Source organism: Lepus europaeus, chromosome 21 (assembly GCF_033115175.1).
Source record: "Lepus europaeus isolate LE1 chromosome 21, mLepTim1.pri, whole genome shotgun sequence".
Classification (NCBI taxonomy): domain Eukaryota; kingdom Metazoa; phylum Chordata; class Mammalia; order Lagomorpha; family Leporidae; genus Lepus; species Lepus europaeus.
Genome location: NC_084847.1, coordinates 16,952,234 through 16,968,913, shown reverse-complemented (window position 1 = coordinate 16,968,913; position 16,680 = coordinate 16,952,234). Strand labels below are relative to the sequence as shown.

Below are 16,680 nucleotides of genomic sequence, written 5' to 3'. Positions count from 1 at the left end.
GATGCACAGACATTTCTTTATTACCCTAATCATCTTTCTGAGTTCAAGGGGATATAAGAATACATCCCCAGGCCGGCGCTGTGGAGCAGTGGGTTAAAGCCCTGGTCTGAAGTGCCGGCATCCCATATGGGCGCCGGTTCTAGTCCCAGCTGCTCCTCTTCTGGTCCAGCTCTCTGCTGTGGCCTGGGATAGCAGTGGAGGATGGTCCAAGTCCTTGGACCCCTGCACCCACATGGGAGACTCGGAAGAAGCTATTGGCTCCTGGCTTTGGATTAGCGCAGCTCCGGCCATTGCGGCCATCTGGGGAGTGAACCAGTGGACGGAAGACCTCTCTCTCTGTCTCTGCCTTTCTCTGTAACTCTTTCAAATAGATAAAATACATCTTAAAAAAAGAGAATATATCCCCTAACTGAATATCACATTGACTGTATCTTGTACACACAACAATTTAAATATATTTATACAGTAAGTGAACAAAAAGATGAATGGATGATTAAGTGAATACTATACCTTGGGAATCCCATTCGAGTTGTCAATAATCTCCAAGAAAGAGTTATGTATTAACTCCCAGCAGTCATCAAATGACGGGTTAAAGACAATATTGGGCTCACTGACTTCAAGTTTGATCATGATTAGCTGAGGTATAAAGAACTCCATCTCTTGGTAGGGCTCACTGAAATCATTCCCATCCTTCAGGAGACATAAGGTAGGACAAAAATCTCAAAATTGGGCCTTCCAAAATCAAGAGTGAATTGTATACATTTATAGGACCATATGAGCACCGGAAAAGAAAATGAAGGTTACCACGTTTTGTTCAAGTTTAAAATATGGGCTGCAGTAGTATAGCCCACCCTGGACTAATGCTCTCTCCCTTTCCGAAGCCTTTATTGTTTACTTTTCTTGGTAGTTGCCACACTTTAATTTCTTCTTTTTTTTTTTTTTTAAAAAAAGGTTTATTGATTTATTTGAAAGATTGAAAGACAGAGCGTTTACAGGGAGACATGGGGAGAGAGAGAGAGAGAGAGAGAGAGAGAGAGAGAGAGAGAGAGAGAAAGTCCTGGCTGCTCCACTTCCAATCCAGCTCTCTGCTATGGCCTGGGAAAGCAGTGGAAGATGGTCCAAGTGCTTGGGCCCCTGCACCCACATGGGAGACCTGGAAGAAGCTCCTGGCTCCTGGCTTCAGAACTGCTCAGCTCTGGCCATTGCGGCCAATTGGGGAGTGAACCATCAGATGGAAGACCTTTCTCTTTCTTTCTCTCTCTCTCTCTAACTCTGACTTTCAAATAAAGAAATAAATCTTTTTTTTTTTTTAAGGGCAAGGAGAGAAGGAGGGAGGGAGGGAGGAAGGGAGGGAGAGAGAGAGAAAGAGAGAATGTCTTACATCTGCTGGTTCATTCCCCCAAATGGCCGCAATGGCCAAAGCTGGGCTGGTATGAAGCCAGGGGCAGGGGTGCAGAGGCCCAAGGTCTTGGGCCATCTTCTGCTGCTTTCCCAGGTGCATCAGCAGGGATGCTGGATCAGAATTGGAGCAACTGGGACTTGAATCAGTGCCCAAATGGAATGCCATGCATTGCAGGTGATGGCTTTGCATACTACATGCTACAATGCCAGCCTCACACCTTAACTTCTAATTCCTTCTCATCCTTCAAAATTTTGCTCAAAATATTCTTTTTCCCTGGGAATCCCTCTACTTCTGCACTCTCATATTTCCCTCTCCTTCCTTTCTCTCTTGTAGGGATTTATATGTGCATCTAATTTTCTCCATTATACACTATACTTGAGGGCAGGATCAATGTCTGACTCATCTTTCTCCCCAGAAATATCCATGGCAGCATTTAGTACACAGCATGTGTGCAATACACATGTTGACTGAACACAAAATTGTAAACAGTCACCTGTGGACCTCAGGTGGAGTTGCTTATGCGCATGCACATTCAGACGTTCAAAATGTCAACCTTCCCACCACAAAAATATTGATGTAGAGGAATTTCTATTTCCCCACAGAAGCAGGTAACACAAGATATCTTTCATGAACTAGAGTGCCTAATGAAATTGCCTTAGGGCAGCTATAAAGGACTTGTCTAAGTAACTGATTTTAGGGATTTCTAGATATGTTTAAGGATGAGTGATAGACATTTGTTGAACATTTACAGTGTAACAAGTATCTGCAAATTCCGCCCCCAACCCCGCTTTCAGAAATATAAAGATTTTACTCTTCCTTTTGAGTGGAAACTTTTAGTGACATTTATTTCCATGTCTGGGTTTCTTCTGTTTAGCAAAGTAGTTAATTACATCGCCATCTGTATGGTGGTCCTCTGGAGTGCTCACACTGCAGTCAAAACTCAGCAGCATTGGTTTCTATATGTTTTTGAGCAAAGAGTCAGCTGTTTGCTGTTCATATTTACTTCATTTGAAAAAATGCTTTATATTTTAACCTTTTATAATCATTAATTTTTAATTTTTGTCAGTCTTTCTAAGGTAAAATATGGACAAAGGATAAACTCCTTGATCCCTAGGCTTTATAAATTTAGAGGACACTATGACGGTTTGAAAACTAGGACTAGTGTTTTAAGCTTTTACTATATCTTCACACTGAAGTAATTTTATGAAAAAAATTATTAGATCAACAAAGCTGCCTTTCTTTAGTGGTGCCCCTTTCAAAAAGACAAAAATCAATTATTTTCAATGAATACACAGAACACTCTCTAAACATCAAAGCAAAGATTGCTAAGAAACCTTTTCAACTCATTCCTATAGCACAGAATATGAAAAAGTGATCTTTTTATTGTAATACTGTAAGAGGTATGGATTCCATTTTAGGTAATTTTTTAAAAATCCTAACAATTTATCCACTTATGTAGATTTTTACCAGTGTAACAGTGGGTGATTTTCTCATGAAAACTTGCTGTGTACTTAAAGAAATCATATGTATAAACAATAATTACCTGATGTGTGCAAGTCGAGATTTTAATCTTTGGCCTGGCTCACAGCTGAGAACACACATGATGATATTCTAGTACTAACTAGCACTTCAAAAGTGCTGACTGCGGGTCCCCTCCATACCTTGTGTATCATGAAAAAGGAAACGAGGTCCTCAAGGGATTTAACGACCAACTCCCTGAGCTGGAGGGACATGAAGGATGCAACAGAGGCAAAATATTCCTCAATGTTTCGAGAGGAGTCGTAATCACTTTTGGGAGCGAAATGGGCCCACTGTTTCTTCTGGGAGATAAAAAGCTGGGCACAGGTGGGGATCCACCTGTGAAGACAGAAAGGCATCTATGTAACGAGAGGCCCTCTCAACCATCCGTCCACTTGCTGTGATGAGGCAGATGAGCTTGCTTCCCACTAAGCAGCCTTGCACACTGAGACTCCCATATACTGGCCACATCACCAGCCAACACCCCATTCCTAGGAAGAAAGTAGTAAGATGTGAATTGAGAGATTGTTCATTCAAAAAGACAGGGAGTATTGATGGCATGTTCTGCTTAAAGAGTCTACAATTCCTTCAGTATAATTAGAGACTGGGGTGAAGGGGCATAAGAAAGTGGGGATGTTTCATCCAGCTTCTCTCTGGCAAGTTCCTGGTCTCTGATTCAGACTTTGTAGGGGAAAAGAGAGAAACAGAAACAGGAGACAAGGAAGTAAATTTAGGAAGAGAAATTCTAGTATGGCAGGGGTTGCTCAGAAGTTGAGAGTAGAAATTAGACAACCAAGAGAAGAAACGGATGTCTCATTGTTCCTTTCCTCCCATGCCCCCCAGTTTCTAGTTCCCACGGGAAACCATTGGCCATTTCATCCTACATGACTCGTCTCTAACTGCTGAAGAATCTCTGGCAATCAGAGAATTACTATTAATAGGCATAGCTGCAGAGGTAATAGTAATAGTCTCAGCTAGTCATAGCTGGCAAGAGTCATTGCTGCAGAGGTAGGAAGTATGACATTTACTGAGCAGTTAATATGTGCCAACTATTATACACATTTTCACTGACAATAAAAACCCATTAGTAGGTCTTATTATCATTACCATTTTAAATAAAGGAATTACTCTGGCTCTAGATATAGTCCTGAGAGCATTTACAAAGGAGAAAGGAATTGTCTAAGCATCTGAAAACCTTGGAAATTTGAGGCTGTTTATTTGGACCATCCAATACAAGTCATTCAAATGTACTGTCCTGCATCCCAGCAAGGCTGACAGAATCCCAGAGGGAGGAAATGAGAATAGTACTCTCACAAAGAAGGGCAATGAGAGCATTTCAAAGATGCAGAGAGAGCCTAGAGATTAGGGGGAAGGGCAGTTGGACATTAGACTTTAGGGGGTTGGGAATGCAGAAGAAGAAGACAGAGAAAGCTAGCAGTCACAAGTCAACAAACTATGTGCAACTCCCAGGCAGAGAACCAGTTTTCATTCTGGAGAGTTTTCAGTCTTTTTGCTACTGTGACACAGCCTCATTTCTGAGGTCAGATACTGACTTGTTGAGAAGAATTTGGCGTGCCTCCTGGCAGTGGTTCTGGATTGCGATCCAGTACTCATCAGGCTGCAGAGGTAATTTTCCTGCCAGTAATTCTGCTGTTCGAACAAACCTGAGATCTTGAAATCTGCCAAAAGAGAGGGAAAATCTTAATATGTAAAATAACCACTAATGAATTTTGTAGGGCAGTTTCAGAGGGCATATGTTTTCCTTTTTCAGTGAGAAGAAAGGTAAGTTGAGTAAAACTCATTATTATATCTGACAAAGCTACAAGTCTGAGGAAGGAATGGCTTAGTCCAAAATAACTTTTTAAAATATATATAAAATATATATTTTTTATTTATTTGAAAGGCAGAATTACAGAGTGAGATGGAGGGACAGAGAGAGGGAAGGATCTTTCATCTGCAGTTTCATTCCCCAAATGGCCGCAATGGCTGTATCTGGGCCAGGCTGAAACCAGGAACCTGAAACTCCATCTGGGTCTCCCACATTGGTGGCAGAGGCCTAAGTACTTGGGTCATCTTTCCTACTTTCCCAGGTGCATTTGCAGGGAGCTGATGGTAAGCAGAGCAGCCAGGATTTCAAGTAGAGCTCTGATATGGAATATTGGTGTTGCAGGTTCTGGCTTAGCCTACTGTATTATGACAAAAGAACTCTTGCAAAGAGGAGATAAATCAATCAACTTAGTAGGTGTTTACTGAGCCTTCCTGCACACCTCCATCTGGATAATTCTTCTGGGGAGCAAGGCTTTGGCAATGACTGGTATTTGGCTGGCTGAGAATTCTGGATATTAAATGGACAAATCAAAGTGCTTTACAACATTGAAGATACAGAGGAAAGGGCCATGCAAAACACCATCTTTCATTGCCAAGTTGGTTTCACCCAGACCTCAGTGTGGCCTCTGGGTGAGCCTCACAAGACAATGTAGAGGACTGCTTTGGTCTGAACCAAAATGCCCCTGCTTCTTTTGGTCCTCTAATCACCATGAAGGTGAAGGAGGTTTAGCCAGTGAGAAGCAATGAGAGTCCTCCCCACGATCAGGGGGATCTTTTAAAAATATGTCAGATCATACCATTGTGTTGGACACCTTCCAATGACTTCCCATTGCAGTGTAAAAGCCAGAGTCCTACCTGGAGCCTACAAGGCCCTCTGCAGCCTGTGCCTTAACTCTTGTTCCTCTTCCTCCCCATCTCCTCTCTGACATCTTCTCCCACCACCCAGCTCTCTCTGCTCCAGATATACCCCATTACTGCTCTGAGAACAGTATGCTGCTGCCTGAATCCTTTGCCCAGGCTGTTCCTGCTGCCTATAGTATTCACCCCCTACCCCTACCCCCAACCAGTGTCCATAGGGCTAACTTCCTCACTTTCAAGTCTTTGATAAAATATGAACTTCACAGTGAAAGTTACCTGTGGCTGTGCCTATGGTTGTGCAGGCAGTGCCCTGCCCAAGGGGCCAGAATGAGTGAGTGCGCTGCTTGCCAGGCAATGTATTCTAGTGTTAGTCTGCGTCCATCTCAGGAGAGGCAGAGGGTGGGATTCAGATGAAAGTATATTATGGGGTGCACTCCCACTCTACCCCCATACAAGCCACACCCCCTATCCCCATGACTCTGGTTAATTTTTCTTTCCATAGCACCTGTCACCTCCTAACATACATATAATTTACTTATCTATTGGGTTCATTTTGTCTGTTTTCCCCCTCAAAAATGAACTCACTGCTGAATCCGCTGCACTAAATGCTTAGCACATACCAGGAGACATTATCTATTTTTTTAAATGACTGAATGAAAAAGTAGGTATCTTAATGAAACATTTGGAAGCCAAGAAAGAGAAGAACATTTGGACTTTACATACATTCATTTTATACCTCTTTCACATGAGTAATATCACCAATTATTACTGAGGTTGAAAAATTCCAGGGTGTCTGGGTAGGATAGTAGGGATGGACAGCAAAGAGCAGCAAATTACAAGTAGCTCCCATCAAGGCCACTCCACTTCTTTCCCTCTCCTATTTACCCATTGAGTTTAGCAGCTAAATGTTGGTCAACCAAGGATGTGGCTTTGCAGTGCTGTTGTACTGGCCAATTATGGAGGGCACTGTCCCTATTGTATTCTACATGAATAGTGTCCTGAGGAGTTGGGCAACTTGGCAGTGCTGCAGAAGGAAACAGAGCTAGAAAAATGCGGCCTGCATCTTGTTCATGGAACACTTCTCCAACTCATGCTGACGCCTGTCTTGTGGGGCCCATGGGGCAGTTCAGCCCAAGGTCTTTATGAAAGCAGCTTTGGGGGTGGCGCTGTGGCATAGTGGGTTAAAGCCCCAGCCTGCAGTGCTGGCATCCCATGTGGGCACAAGTTCAAGTCCCGGCTGCTCCTGTTCCAATCCAGCTCTCTGCTATGGCCTGGGAAAGCAGTAGAAGATGGCCCAGGTCTTTAGGCCCTTGTACCCATGTGGGAAGACTCAGAGGAAGCTCCTGGCTCCTGGCTTCGAATCAGCACAGCCGTTGCAGCCAACTGGGGAGTGAACCTGAAGATGGAAGACCTCTCTCTGCCTCTCCTTCTCTCTCTGTGTAACTCTGACTTTCAAATAAATAAATAAATAAATAAATAAATAAATCTTTAAATATATATATATATATATTTGTTGAATGAATGGATGAAACTCCTTCTGCCTTCCTATGATGCCCTCACCTTCGTCTATTCCTCCCAAATCAATGGATGTTGTCCTCTTTGCCACACTACCCAAGGCCTCTTTTTTTTTTTACTCTTTTTTTTTTTTAGTTTTTATTTTTTTTTATTTTTTGACAGGCAGAGTGGACAGTGAGAGAGAGAGACAGAGAGAAAGGTCTTCCTTTGCCGTTGGTTCACCCTCCAATGGCTGCCATGGCCGGTGCGCTGTGGCTGGCGCACCGCGCTGATCTGAAGCCAGGAGCCAGGTGCTTCTCCTGGTCTCCCATGGGGAGCAGGGCCCAAGGACTAGGGCCATCCTCCACTGCACTCCCAGGCCATAGCAGAGAGCTGGCCTGGAAGAGGGGCAACCGGGACAGAATCCGGCACCCCGACCGGGACTAGAACCCAGTGTGCCGGCACCACGAGTCGGAGGATTAGCCTGTTGAGCCACGGCGCCGGCCCCAAGGCCTCTTTTAGCACACAGGTCCACCAATTCTCTTCCTGAAGTTTATTTCATTTATTTATAAGGTCCTCTTTTAAATCAACAGTCACTGCCTAATCACTTCCCAAACTAGATTTTGGCCCAATTTATCTTTTTAAATTTTATTTATTTATTTATTTATTTTTTGACAGGCAGAGTGGACAGTGAGAGAGAGACAGAGAAAGGTCTTATTTTTCCGTTGGTTCACCCCACAATGGCCGCTGCGCTGATCCGAAGCCAGGAGCCAGGTGTTTCTCCTGGTCTTCCATGCGGGTGCAGGGCCCAAGGACTTGGGCCATCCTCCACTGCACTCCCGGGCCACAGCAGAGAGCTGGACAGGAAGAGGAGCAACCGGGACAGAATCCGGCACCCCGACCGGGACTAGAACCCGGGGTGCCAGAGCCACAGGTGGAGGATTAGCCTATTGAGCTGCGGCGCTGGCTGGCCCAATTTCTTAGGTTGTCTAAGTTCTTGTCTCATTTTCATCATCCACTTTCATGACCTTGCAGCCCATTTTCCTCATCTTCCAAAATTCCCGCAGCCTAAATTTCCAGTTTTTTTGGTGGAGGTGGTGAACTAAGCCTCTATGTTATGTGGCCAGGAACAAAGCATTGCTAGGAAAGAACAGAACCCTGAGGACCTCACTTGCGGCCCATGTTTGGCAGGCAATCTTAGAAGCTAACCCTTATCACCACCGATTAATTCTTACTCATCTTCAATCAAATCCTAACAAAATTCCCACACTTGCCAGGCCAGGTTTTCTCCTCTTTCCTCAGACCACAACCCTCATTCTAGCTTCCGAATTAACTACCCTTAACTGATCACTAAGATGTAAGAATTTCTTCAGATCTAAGAATTTCTTGATATGCAATTCACATAATATTTCTTGATATGCGTGTTATTTCCTTAACGAATCTTTCTCATTTGTATTTTTGCATTCAGCTGATAAAAACCTTCTAAATGATTTTGGTTCACCCTTGTGCCTCTCTTGCCTGAATAACCTTCTCAGGAAAGCGTGAACAGCAAATGGTACGAATCTTTTCTTCTCAGTAGAAGCTATCCATTCATTAATTTGCACTGCTGCATGATCAAATTAAGCACGTGCTTATCTGTTATCTGCTCAGCACTGAGCTTCTGGCAATTTTACTAACTCTAAGACAGATTCCCTCATTCATTTCTATGTTAATTTTTTTCAAGTCCATAAACATGGTTGTATTTATTTATTTTTAAAGATTTATTTTTTTATTTGAAAGTCAGAGTTACACTGAGAGAGAGAAAGAGAGGCAGAGATTTTTCATCTGCTGCAAAGACCAGGGCTGGGCCAGGCCAAAGCCAGGAGCCAGGAACTTCTTCCAGGTCACCCACATGGGTGGCAGGGAATCAAGTACTTGGGCCATCTTCTGCTGCTTTGCCAGGTGCATTAACAGGGAGCTGGATCAGGTGGAGTAGCCAGGACTCAAACCATCCCATATGGGATGGTTGCACTCCAGGCAGCAGCTTAACCTGCTGAGCCACAGTGCCAGTCCCAACATGGTTATATTTAAAGTAATACCTTCCTTTATTGAACAAGTACTGTACTCAAGGCACGGTTCCAAGCACTTTACCCAAACAACTCCATGAGGTAGGCATTGTTATAAGGAGTCTTCGAAGAGTTCATGGACAATGTATAGTATGAAAAAACTATGTATGGATTTCAATATTTGTTTTTCAGGGGCTGGCAATATGGCACAGCAGGTTAAGCCACTGCTTGCAGTGCCAGCATCCCCTATGGACACCAGTTTTAATCCTGGTTGTTCCACTTCAAATCCAGCTCCCTGCTAATGCACCTGGGAAAGCAGCCAAGGATGGCCCAAGTGCCTGGGGCCCTGCACCCACTGGACTTGGATTGGCCCAGTCCTAGCTGTTACAGCCATCTGGGGGAGTGAACCAGCAGATGGAAGATATCTCTCTCTCCCCCTCTCTTTGCCTCTCCTTCTTTCTCTGTAACTCTGCTTTTCAAAAAAATTAAATCTTAAATTTTTTTTTCAGCATAATAAAGGTATTTTTAGAGAATGGCACTGTGGCATAGTATGTTAAGCCTCTGCCTGCATTGCTGGCATCCCATATGGGTGGGGATCCAGCTCCCTGCTGATGGCCTGAGAAAGGAGCAGAAGATGGCCCAATGCTTGAGCACCTGCACTGGAGTGGAAGACCCAGAAGAAGCTCCTGGCTCCTGGCTTCAGATTGGCTCAGCTCTGGCCATTGTGGTCATTTAGGGAATGAAACAGCAGATGGAAGACCTCTCTGTCTCTCCCTCTCTCTGTAACCCTGTCTCTCAAATAAACAAATACATCTTTAAAAAATAAATGTATTTTTAAGCTACATTCCTATGATTGTTCTGAAATACACTTGTGATATTCACATTTGAATATAAAGAAACAAGATCATAGAGGGATTAACTTATCCCACCTAACATAATTAGTAACAGCAAGAACCAGAATCCAAGAAGTCTAGTTTCAGGGCTCATTCTATATCACTCTATACATTTCTGCCCAGTTGGAAAATGACTTTTTAGTTTTTCAGTATCCTGATTGGCACCTCTGATGCTTTCAAAAACTGAATTCAGTTCAAGGAAGGAAATGCACCTATTTCTTATCAGTGAGCTTTGTCCTAGGTTGACTTAATCTTCAACTCCCTTTTAAAATAAAAGCAAAACAATGAGAAAATTATAAGAAAAACAAGATTGCTCTCCAAGCAACAAGGCTTCCTTAAGACTAAACACGTTCAAAGCTAGACGTCCTCCCCAAACAAAATATACGAGCTACTGATAAGTTCAGCCAATCAAAATTAAGTAAACATATCTGCCTCTAATTTTCCAAAGAACAACCCAGATGGCAACAGCTCATCATTTCATTAACTTGGTGTTTCTGTGAAGTCTGATGTCTTCATTTTCCCACCAGGATCTGCACTCTTTCTTGAGGGGCCCATTAAAAACAAACAAACAAAAACAACAACAACAGCAACAGAAAACCTCCGCAATCTAGAATTTTTGTTCTGATTTCACTGCAAGGTCAAGGCTGTTCCCACTGTGCCCAGTATGACAGGCTCTCTTACATGCAAACAAAGAAAAGGGAGGGGAGGCACTTACTCTGTAAACCACAGGTCTTTCAGGCTGAGCATCATGGGGTTCACTGTGTGCAGGTGTTCCTCATTCCACTTTTTAGCATTCCTGTAGGTATTGTGCCAGGGCACAGGGGCCCGGATAACTCTCTGAGGAAACATGCGGGGGACACTGTCGATGAAGAGCCTTTTTCTCTCCATTGGGTCCATGAGGATGTAATCAACTAGAACCAAGAGGGAAAATACCCTGTTATTAAGCACGGATCTCAAGGTGCTCTTAGCTTCAACACCTAAAACATGGGACTGGTATCTGGCACAGCAGTTAAGACACTGCTTGGGGTGTCCACATCCCGTATCTGAGTACCTTGGTTCAACTCCCAGCTCCACTAGCATTCCAGCTTCCTGCTGGTGTGCACCCTGGGAGGCAGCAGGTGATGGCTTAAGTAATTGAGTCTCTGCCTCCCAAATGGGAGACTGGATTGAGTTCTTGGCCCCTGGCTTTGGACTGGCCAAGCCCTGGCTATTGTGGGCATTTAGGAAGTGAAAGAGTGGATGGGTACTCTTGTTTGTCTCCTTTTCTCTCTGACTTTAAAATAAAATTTCACAACATCTGAAAAAAAAAATACCCACCCAAAATAAAACATTTAAAATGTAAATCATCCTGTGTCCATTTACACTGAAAAATGCCCCTTCAATTACGGCCATTCCTGGGTGTAACTGAATTGTTGTATGTGTTTTCTTTTGAAGATATTATAAGCACTTAGAACCTGGAGTTGAGTCATGTTAGGATAGCTAGTGCCATGCTTGACAGTGAACTGGTATTTTCTGATACCTTAGTAAGTCATTAATTTCTCACACCAAAATAGTTAAATAAAAAAAATTAACACAACAGAGGCCAGTGTTGTGGCATAGCAGTTTAAACTGCTGCCTGTGATGCCGTTGGCAACCACCAGTTTACGTCCTGGCTGTTCCACTTTGATCCAGCCCCCTGCTGGAAGATGGCCCAAGTACATGGGCCCCTGCACTCCCTACTGGAAGATGGCCCAAGTAGTTGGACTCCTGCACCAGATGAGGCTCCTGGCTCCTGTTTTCAGCTTGGCCCAGTCTGTCCATTTGGGGAGTGACCCAGTAGATGAAAGATCTCTCTCTCTTTCCCTTTCTCTCTCTCTCTGTAACTCTGCCTGTCAAATAAATAAGTAAATCAATCAATCTATCTTTAAACAAATTAACACAACCGATTTCACCAGATACTTATGAATGAAAAATTTAGAGGCCAGGGCCGGCGCCATGGCTCACTTGGTTAATCCTCCGCCTGCGGCACCTGATTCCCATATGGGCACCGGGTTCTAGTCGCGGTTGCTCCTCTTCCAGTCCAGCTCTCTATTGTGGCCTGGGAAGGCAGTGGAGGATGGCCCAAGTGCTTGGGCCCTGCACCCGCATGGGAGACCAGGAGGAAGCACCTGGCTCCTGGCTTCGGATCAGCATAGCTCCGGCAGTAGTGGCCATTTGGGGAGTGAACCAACGGAAGGAAGACCTTTCTCTGTCTCTCTCTCTCTCTCACTGTCTAACTCTATCTGCCAAATAAAAAAGAAAAAAAGAAAAAAAAAAGAAAATTTAGAGGCCAAATATTCTACATGCTGAGGAGAGAAAGAGTAGTAAAAGATTCATGGAGGAAGTAACATTTGTTTTGGGTCATAACGAATGAGTAGGAGTTTGTTAGAAAAAGAAGGGAAGAGCATCAGTGGCAGAGGGAACAGCATGTAAGGAAGTGCAGTGCCATCACTTTGTATGACATGCTTATGGAGAGCTGTGAGCTGGGTAGCAGCAGGAAGCTCAGGTACAGTAGTGAAGTTAAAGGGGAAAATACCGGAGACATAAATCGGAACTGGAATTGAAAGGATCTTAGATGTCTATTTTTAGGAGCCTTGGTATACAAGAAGCCATTACACTGACACCATTAGGAGCTAGTTAGGAAAATAAAGATAATTAGACAGTGCAGTAGAGCTATCTGTGTCCACATAGAATAGCAACATGAGTAACTAGTAGGATTACCCCTGCTCTTTGATGTGTTTCTCACAACACTGACCGGTCATCAAATATTTTCCAATGACCTACTGTGTGCACAAGACACTAGGCTAAAGATTAAAGGGAGGATGGGGCTGGCGCTGTGGCGCAGCGGTGCAGTGAGTTAAAGCCCTGACCCGAAGTGCCACATCCCATATGGATGCTGGTTCTAGTCCCGGCTGCTCCTCTTCTGATCCAGCTCTCTGCTGTGGCCTGAGAAGGCAATGGATGGCTTAAGTCCTTGAGCTCCTGACTTCGGATCAACATGGCTCCGGCCATTGCGGCCATCTGGGGAGTGAACCAGCACATGGAAGACCTCTTCCTCTGTCTACCTTTCTCTGTAACTGTCTTTCAAATAAATAAAATAAATCTTTAAAAAAAAGATGAAAAGGAGGATCAATAATATATCTGTCACCATCAAACAGCTAGAATAAGAAAGGAGTTAATACCCAAGGGAAATGAAATATCAATGCCAGTGTTAAATAACAGTTAAGAAATAAAGGCATGAGGCTGGCACTGTGGCGCAGTGGGTTAACACCCTGGCCTGAAGCACCAGCATCCCATATGGGTACCGTTTCTAGTCCCGGCTGCTTCTTTTCCAATCCAGCTTTCTGCTATGTCCTGGGATAGCAGTTGAAGATGGCCCAAGTCTTTGGGCCCCTGCACCCACATGGGAAACCTGGAAGAAGCTCCTGGTTCCTGGCTTCAGATGGGCGCAGCTTTGGCTGTTGCAGACATCTGGGGAGTGAACCAGCAGATGGAAGACCTCTCTGTCTACCTCTTTCTGTAACTCTGTCTTTCAAATAAATAAAATAAATCTTAAAGAAAGAAAGGCATGGGCAAAGTTTTAAAGCAGGATGAATTGAAAGTAGAGACAAGCAAGTGCAATGAATGCAGAGGATGGAGTGACCACTGTGGAGTGTAGTGAGAGACAAAAATATTGGGTTTGAGCTAGATTTTATTTATAATTTTTATTCACTTATTTGAGAAGCAGAGAGAGAGAGAGAAAACTCCCATTCACTGGCTTATTCCCTAAATGTCTGCAATGGCTGGGGTGGGCTAGGGCTAAACAAGAGAGCTGTGAACTCGGTCCAGGTCTCACTTGTGGGTGGCAGAAAGCCAACCACTTGAGCCATCACCACTGCTTCCCAAGATCTGCATTAGCAGGAAGCAGGGATCAGGAGCCAGAGCTGGGAGTTAAACCCAAGTACTCTGATGTGGGATGCACTAGGCCATGTGCCTGCTCCTTGAGTTAGATTATGAAGCTTGAGTAAACTATTGTTAACACACAGCATTGCTCCAGGATCAGTCACATCTGCATCACCTGAGAACTTGTAAGAAACACAGAATCAGGGCCGGCGCTGTGGCACAGTGGGTTAACGCCCTGGCCTGAAGCACCGGCATCCCATATGGGTGCCGGTTCTAGTCCTGGCTGCTCCTCTTCCCATCCAGCTCTCTGCTATGGCCTGGGAAAGCAGTAGAAAATGGTCCAAGTCCTTGGGCTCCTGCACCTGTGTGGGAGACCTGGAAGAAGCTCCTGGGCCCTGGCTTTGGATTGGCACAGTGCCAGCTATTGAGGCCAATTGGGGAGTGAACCATCAGATGGAAGACCTCTCTATCTCTCTATGCCTCTCCTCGCTCTGTGTAACTCTTTCAAATAAATAAATAAATCTTTAAAAAAAGAAAAAAAAAGGAAAAATAGAATCTTGGCCCTGCCTTACATTCAGATCTGCATTTTAACAAGTTCCCCAGATGATGTGGGTATACGTTAAAGTGAGGAAAGTGCTGTTGTAGACATTAATGGCAGGGGCATTTGAATTAAATGTTAGATGAGTTTTGGCGTATTTAGTGGAACCAACGTGGCAACTGATACAATGGAAAGAAAGAAGGCATCCTCCCCATAGAAATCTCCAACCCCATTTATGCTCAGCCTTACCAATGCTTTTCATGAGGCTACCATAATAGTCATTTTCCTTCTCATTCATGAGGGCAACCAGCAAGGGTTCTAGGAAGGGACTTGTTAGCAGTGAGTTAGAAATCAGCTTTGAAATCCGAACCATCACTTCGTCTTCCTCAGGGGCAATCATGTCTTTTCGTATTCCATTGTTCAAGTAGTAATAGTATCTCTTCCATTAACAAACCACCAGGAAGAAAAAGAAAAAGAAAAAAAAATTGTGATTGGGCACCTGTGGCCACCAGTCCCACCCATTAGGTGCCAAGGGATCCTGTTCATACAGCACCCATCCTCACCCTTCACTTGCTACAATCACACTTTCTGGGCCTGTTGCTTTTCATACTTATGATTTCGCTGCAATGACATCACTGGCAAGTTTTGCCCATGACTCCAGAGGATTCAACAGAAGGTAGAGACATATCGGGAAGGATTTGTCAAAGGATTTGCAGCTAAGAACAGTGGGATGAGTATGGAGGACAAGGATGAAGGCAGTATATCTGGTGACTTTTATTAAGGGAAATGACAAGCTCCTGAAGTGGACTCAAATAATCCAGCCATCTGCTAGTGGGCATCCTGAGAGGCAGCAGGTGATGGCTCAAGTACTTAGGTCCTTGCCACCCACAAGGGAGCCACAGACCACATTCTGGGTTCCTAGATCAGCCCCAGCTCTTCTAGGCATTTGGGGAGTGAACCAGAAGATGAAAGATTTCTATTTCTCTCTTGCTCTTGCTCTCTCAAATAAATGAAAATGAATAAATATTAAAAATAATCCATGCCCCTGGGGCTGGCATTGTGGTTTAGCAGGTAAAGCTGCCTCCTACAACATCAGTATCCCATATGAGTGCCTGTTCAAGTCCTAGGTGTTTCATTTCCAACCCAGCTCCCTGCTAATGGCCTGGGAAAAGCCATTAGCACTGAGACAAAACTAGGGCTTCGGCCAGGTCTGGCTGATAACAAAATATCTCTGCTCTAAACAGCTACACAGAATTTTTCAAATTTGCTTGAAGATAAGAACCACCTGGAGGAGATGTGCAATAAAACCTTCTATCTGCATGAGGAACAGGCTGGGAATCTATATTTTAACAAGAATTTTACTCCCTACATGACACCCAAGCAGTTCTTAAAATCAGAGAACTTTGGCAATCCTATCCTAAAAAGACAGTCTCTGACTTATGATGGCTACATTTACCTTTTTTTTTTTTTTTTAAACTTTATGATGGTGCAAAAGCAGTACACATTCAGCAGAAACTTTACTTTGAGTTTTGAATTTTTGTCTTTTGCCCAGCTAGCATTGTGCAGTACATTCTTTTCTCACAGTGCTGGCCAGGACAGCAGCCACAGCTCCCAGTCAGCCCCTCTACAGTGGGCTGTGTGGCTAAGCTAGGATGTTCTGTCAGTAAAGTAGATTCAATGCATATGTTTTACTTGGGCTATTTTCAGTGTACAATCGGTTTGTCAGTATGCAATACCATCGTCATAAGGAGCACCTGTAATAAGCTGCTTCCATTAACTTGGAAAGAGGTGAGCTGCAAGTATTGGCAGCAGTCTCGTCTGCCCATAGGTCATTGGCAATGAAAGTCAAAGCTGATTTGAAACACTTTTCCCACATGTTGTGCTTCTCACCCAGCTGTAATGATTTGTTCTCAAAGCCACTGAGCCATTCAGCAGCTTCAAGGCAAAACCCTAAATAAATAAGCTTGCTGAGGTCATTGGATCACACTGGCCATTTTTGTTGAGTTTGTGTGTTTATGTCGTTTTCTGAACTCCAAAGCCCATGGCTGGAGTAGAACTAACACAGATCTCACTCAGGCTTGGGGGATATTTTCCTCCTCTGACAGCTACAAGCCACAGGATCTCTTTATTAGTCTATACTCCCACTTCTACATTTAGACAATAGGGATAATCACAGTACCTAGCTTGTGAATAGGGTCTGATAGC

The 16,680-nt window shown here is 44.0% G+C and overlaps 1 protein-coding gene across 1 annotated transcript in view; it reads right to left on the bottom strand.

Annotated features, from left to right (window-relative positions):
- DNAH3 (dynein axonemal heavy chain 3) overlaps positions 1 to 16,680 on the bottom strand; it is a 176,547-nt gene that overhangs the window by 149,854 nt on the left and 10,013 nt on the right. The window contains exons 6-10 of the mRNA XM_062180013.1: positions 14,725 to 14,914; positions 10,753 to 10,948; positions 4,474 to 4,599; positions 3,064 to 3,259; positions 511 to 690 (exon numbers count right to left, since the gene is read on the bottom strand). Coding sequence (XP_062035997.1) covers positions 511 to 690; positions 3,064 to 3,259; positions 4,474 to 4,599; positions 10,753 to 10,948; positions 14,725 to 14,914 — 888 coding nt within the window. The remainder of the gene's footprint in view (positions 1 to 510; positions 691 to 3,063; positions 3,260 to 4,473; positions 4,600 to 10,752; positions 10,949 to 14,724; positions 14,915 to 16,680) is intronic.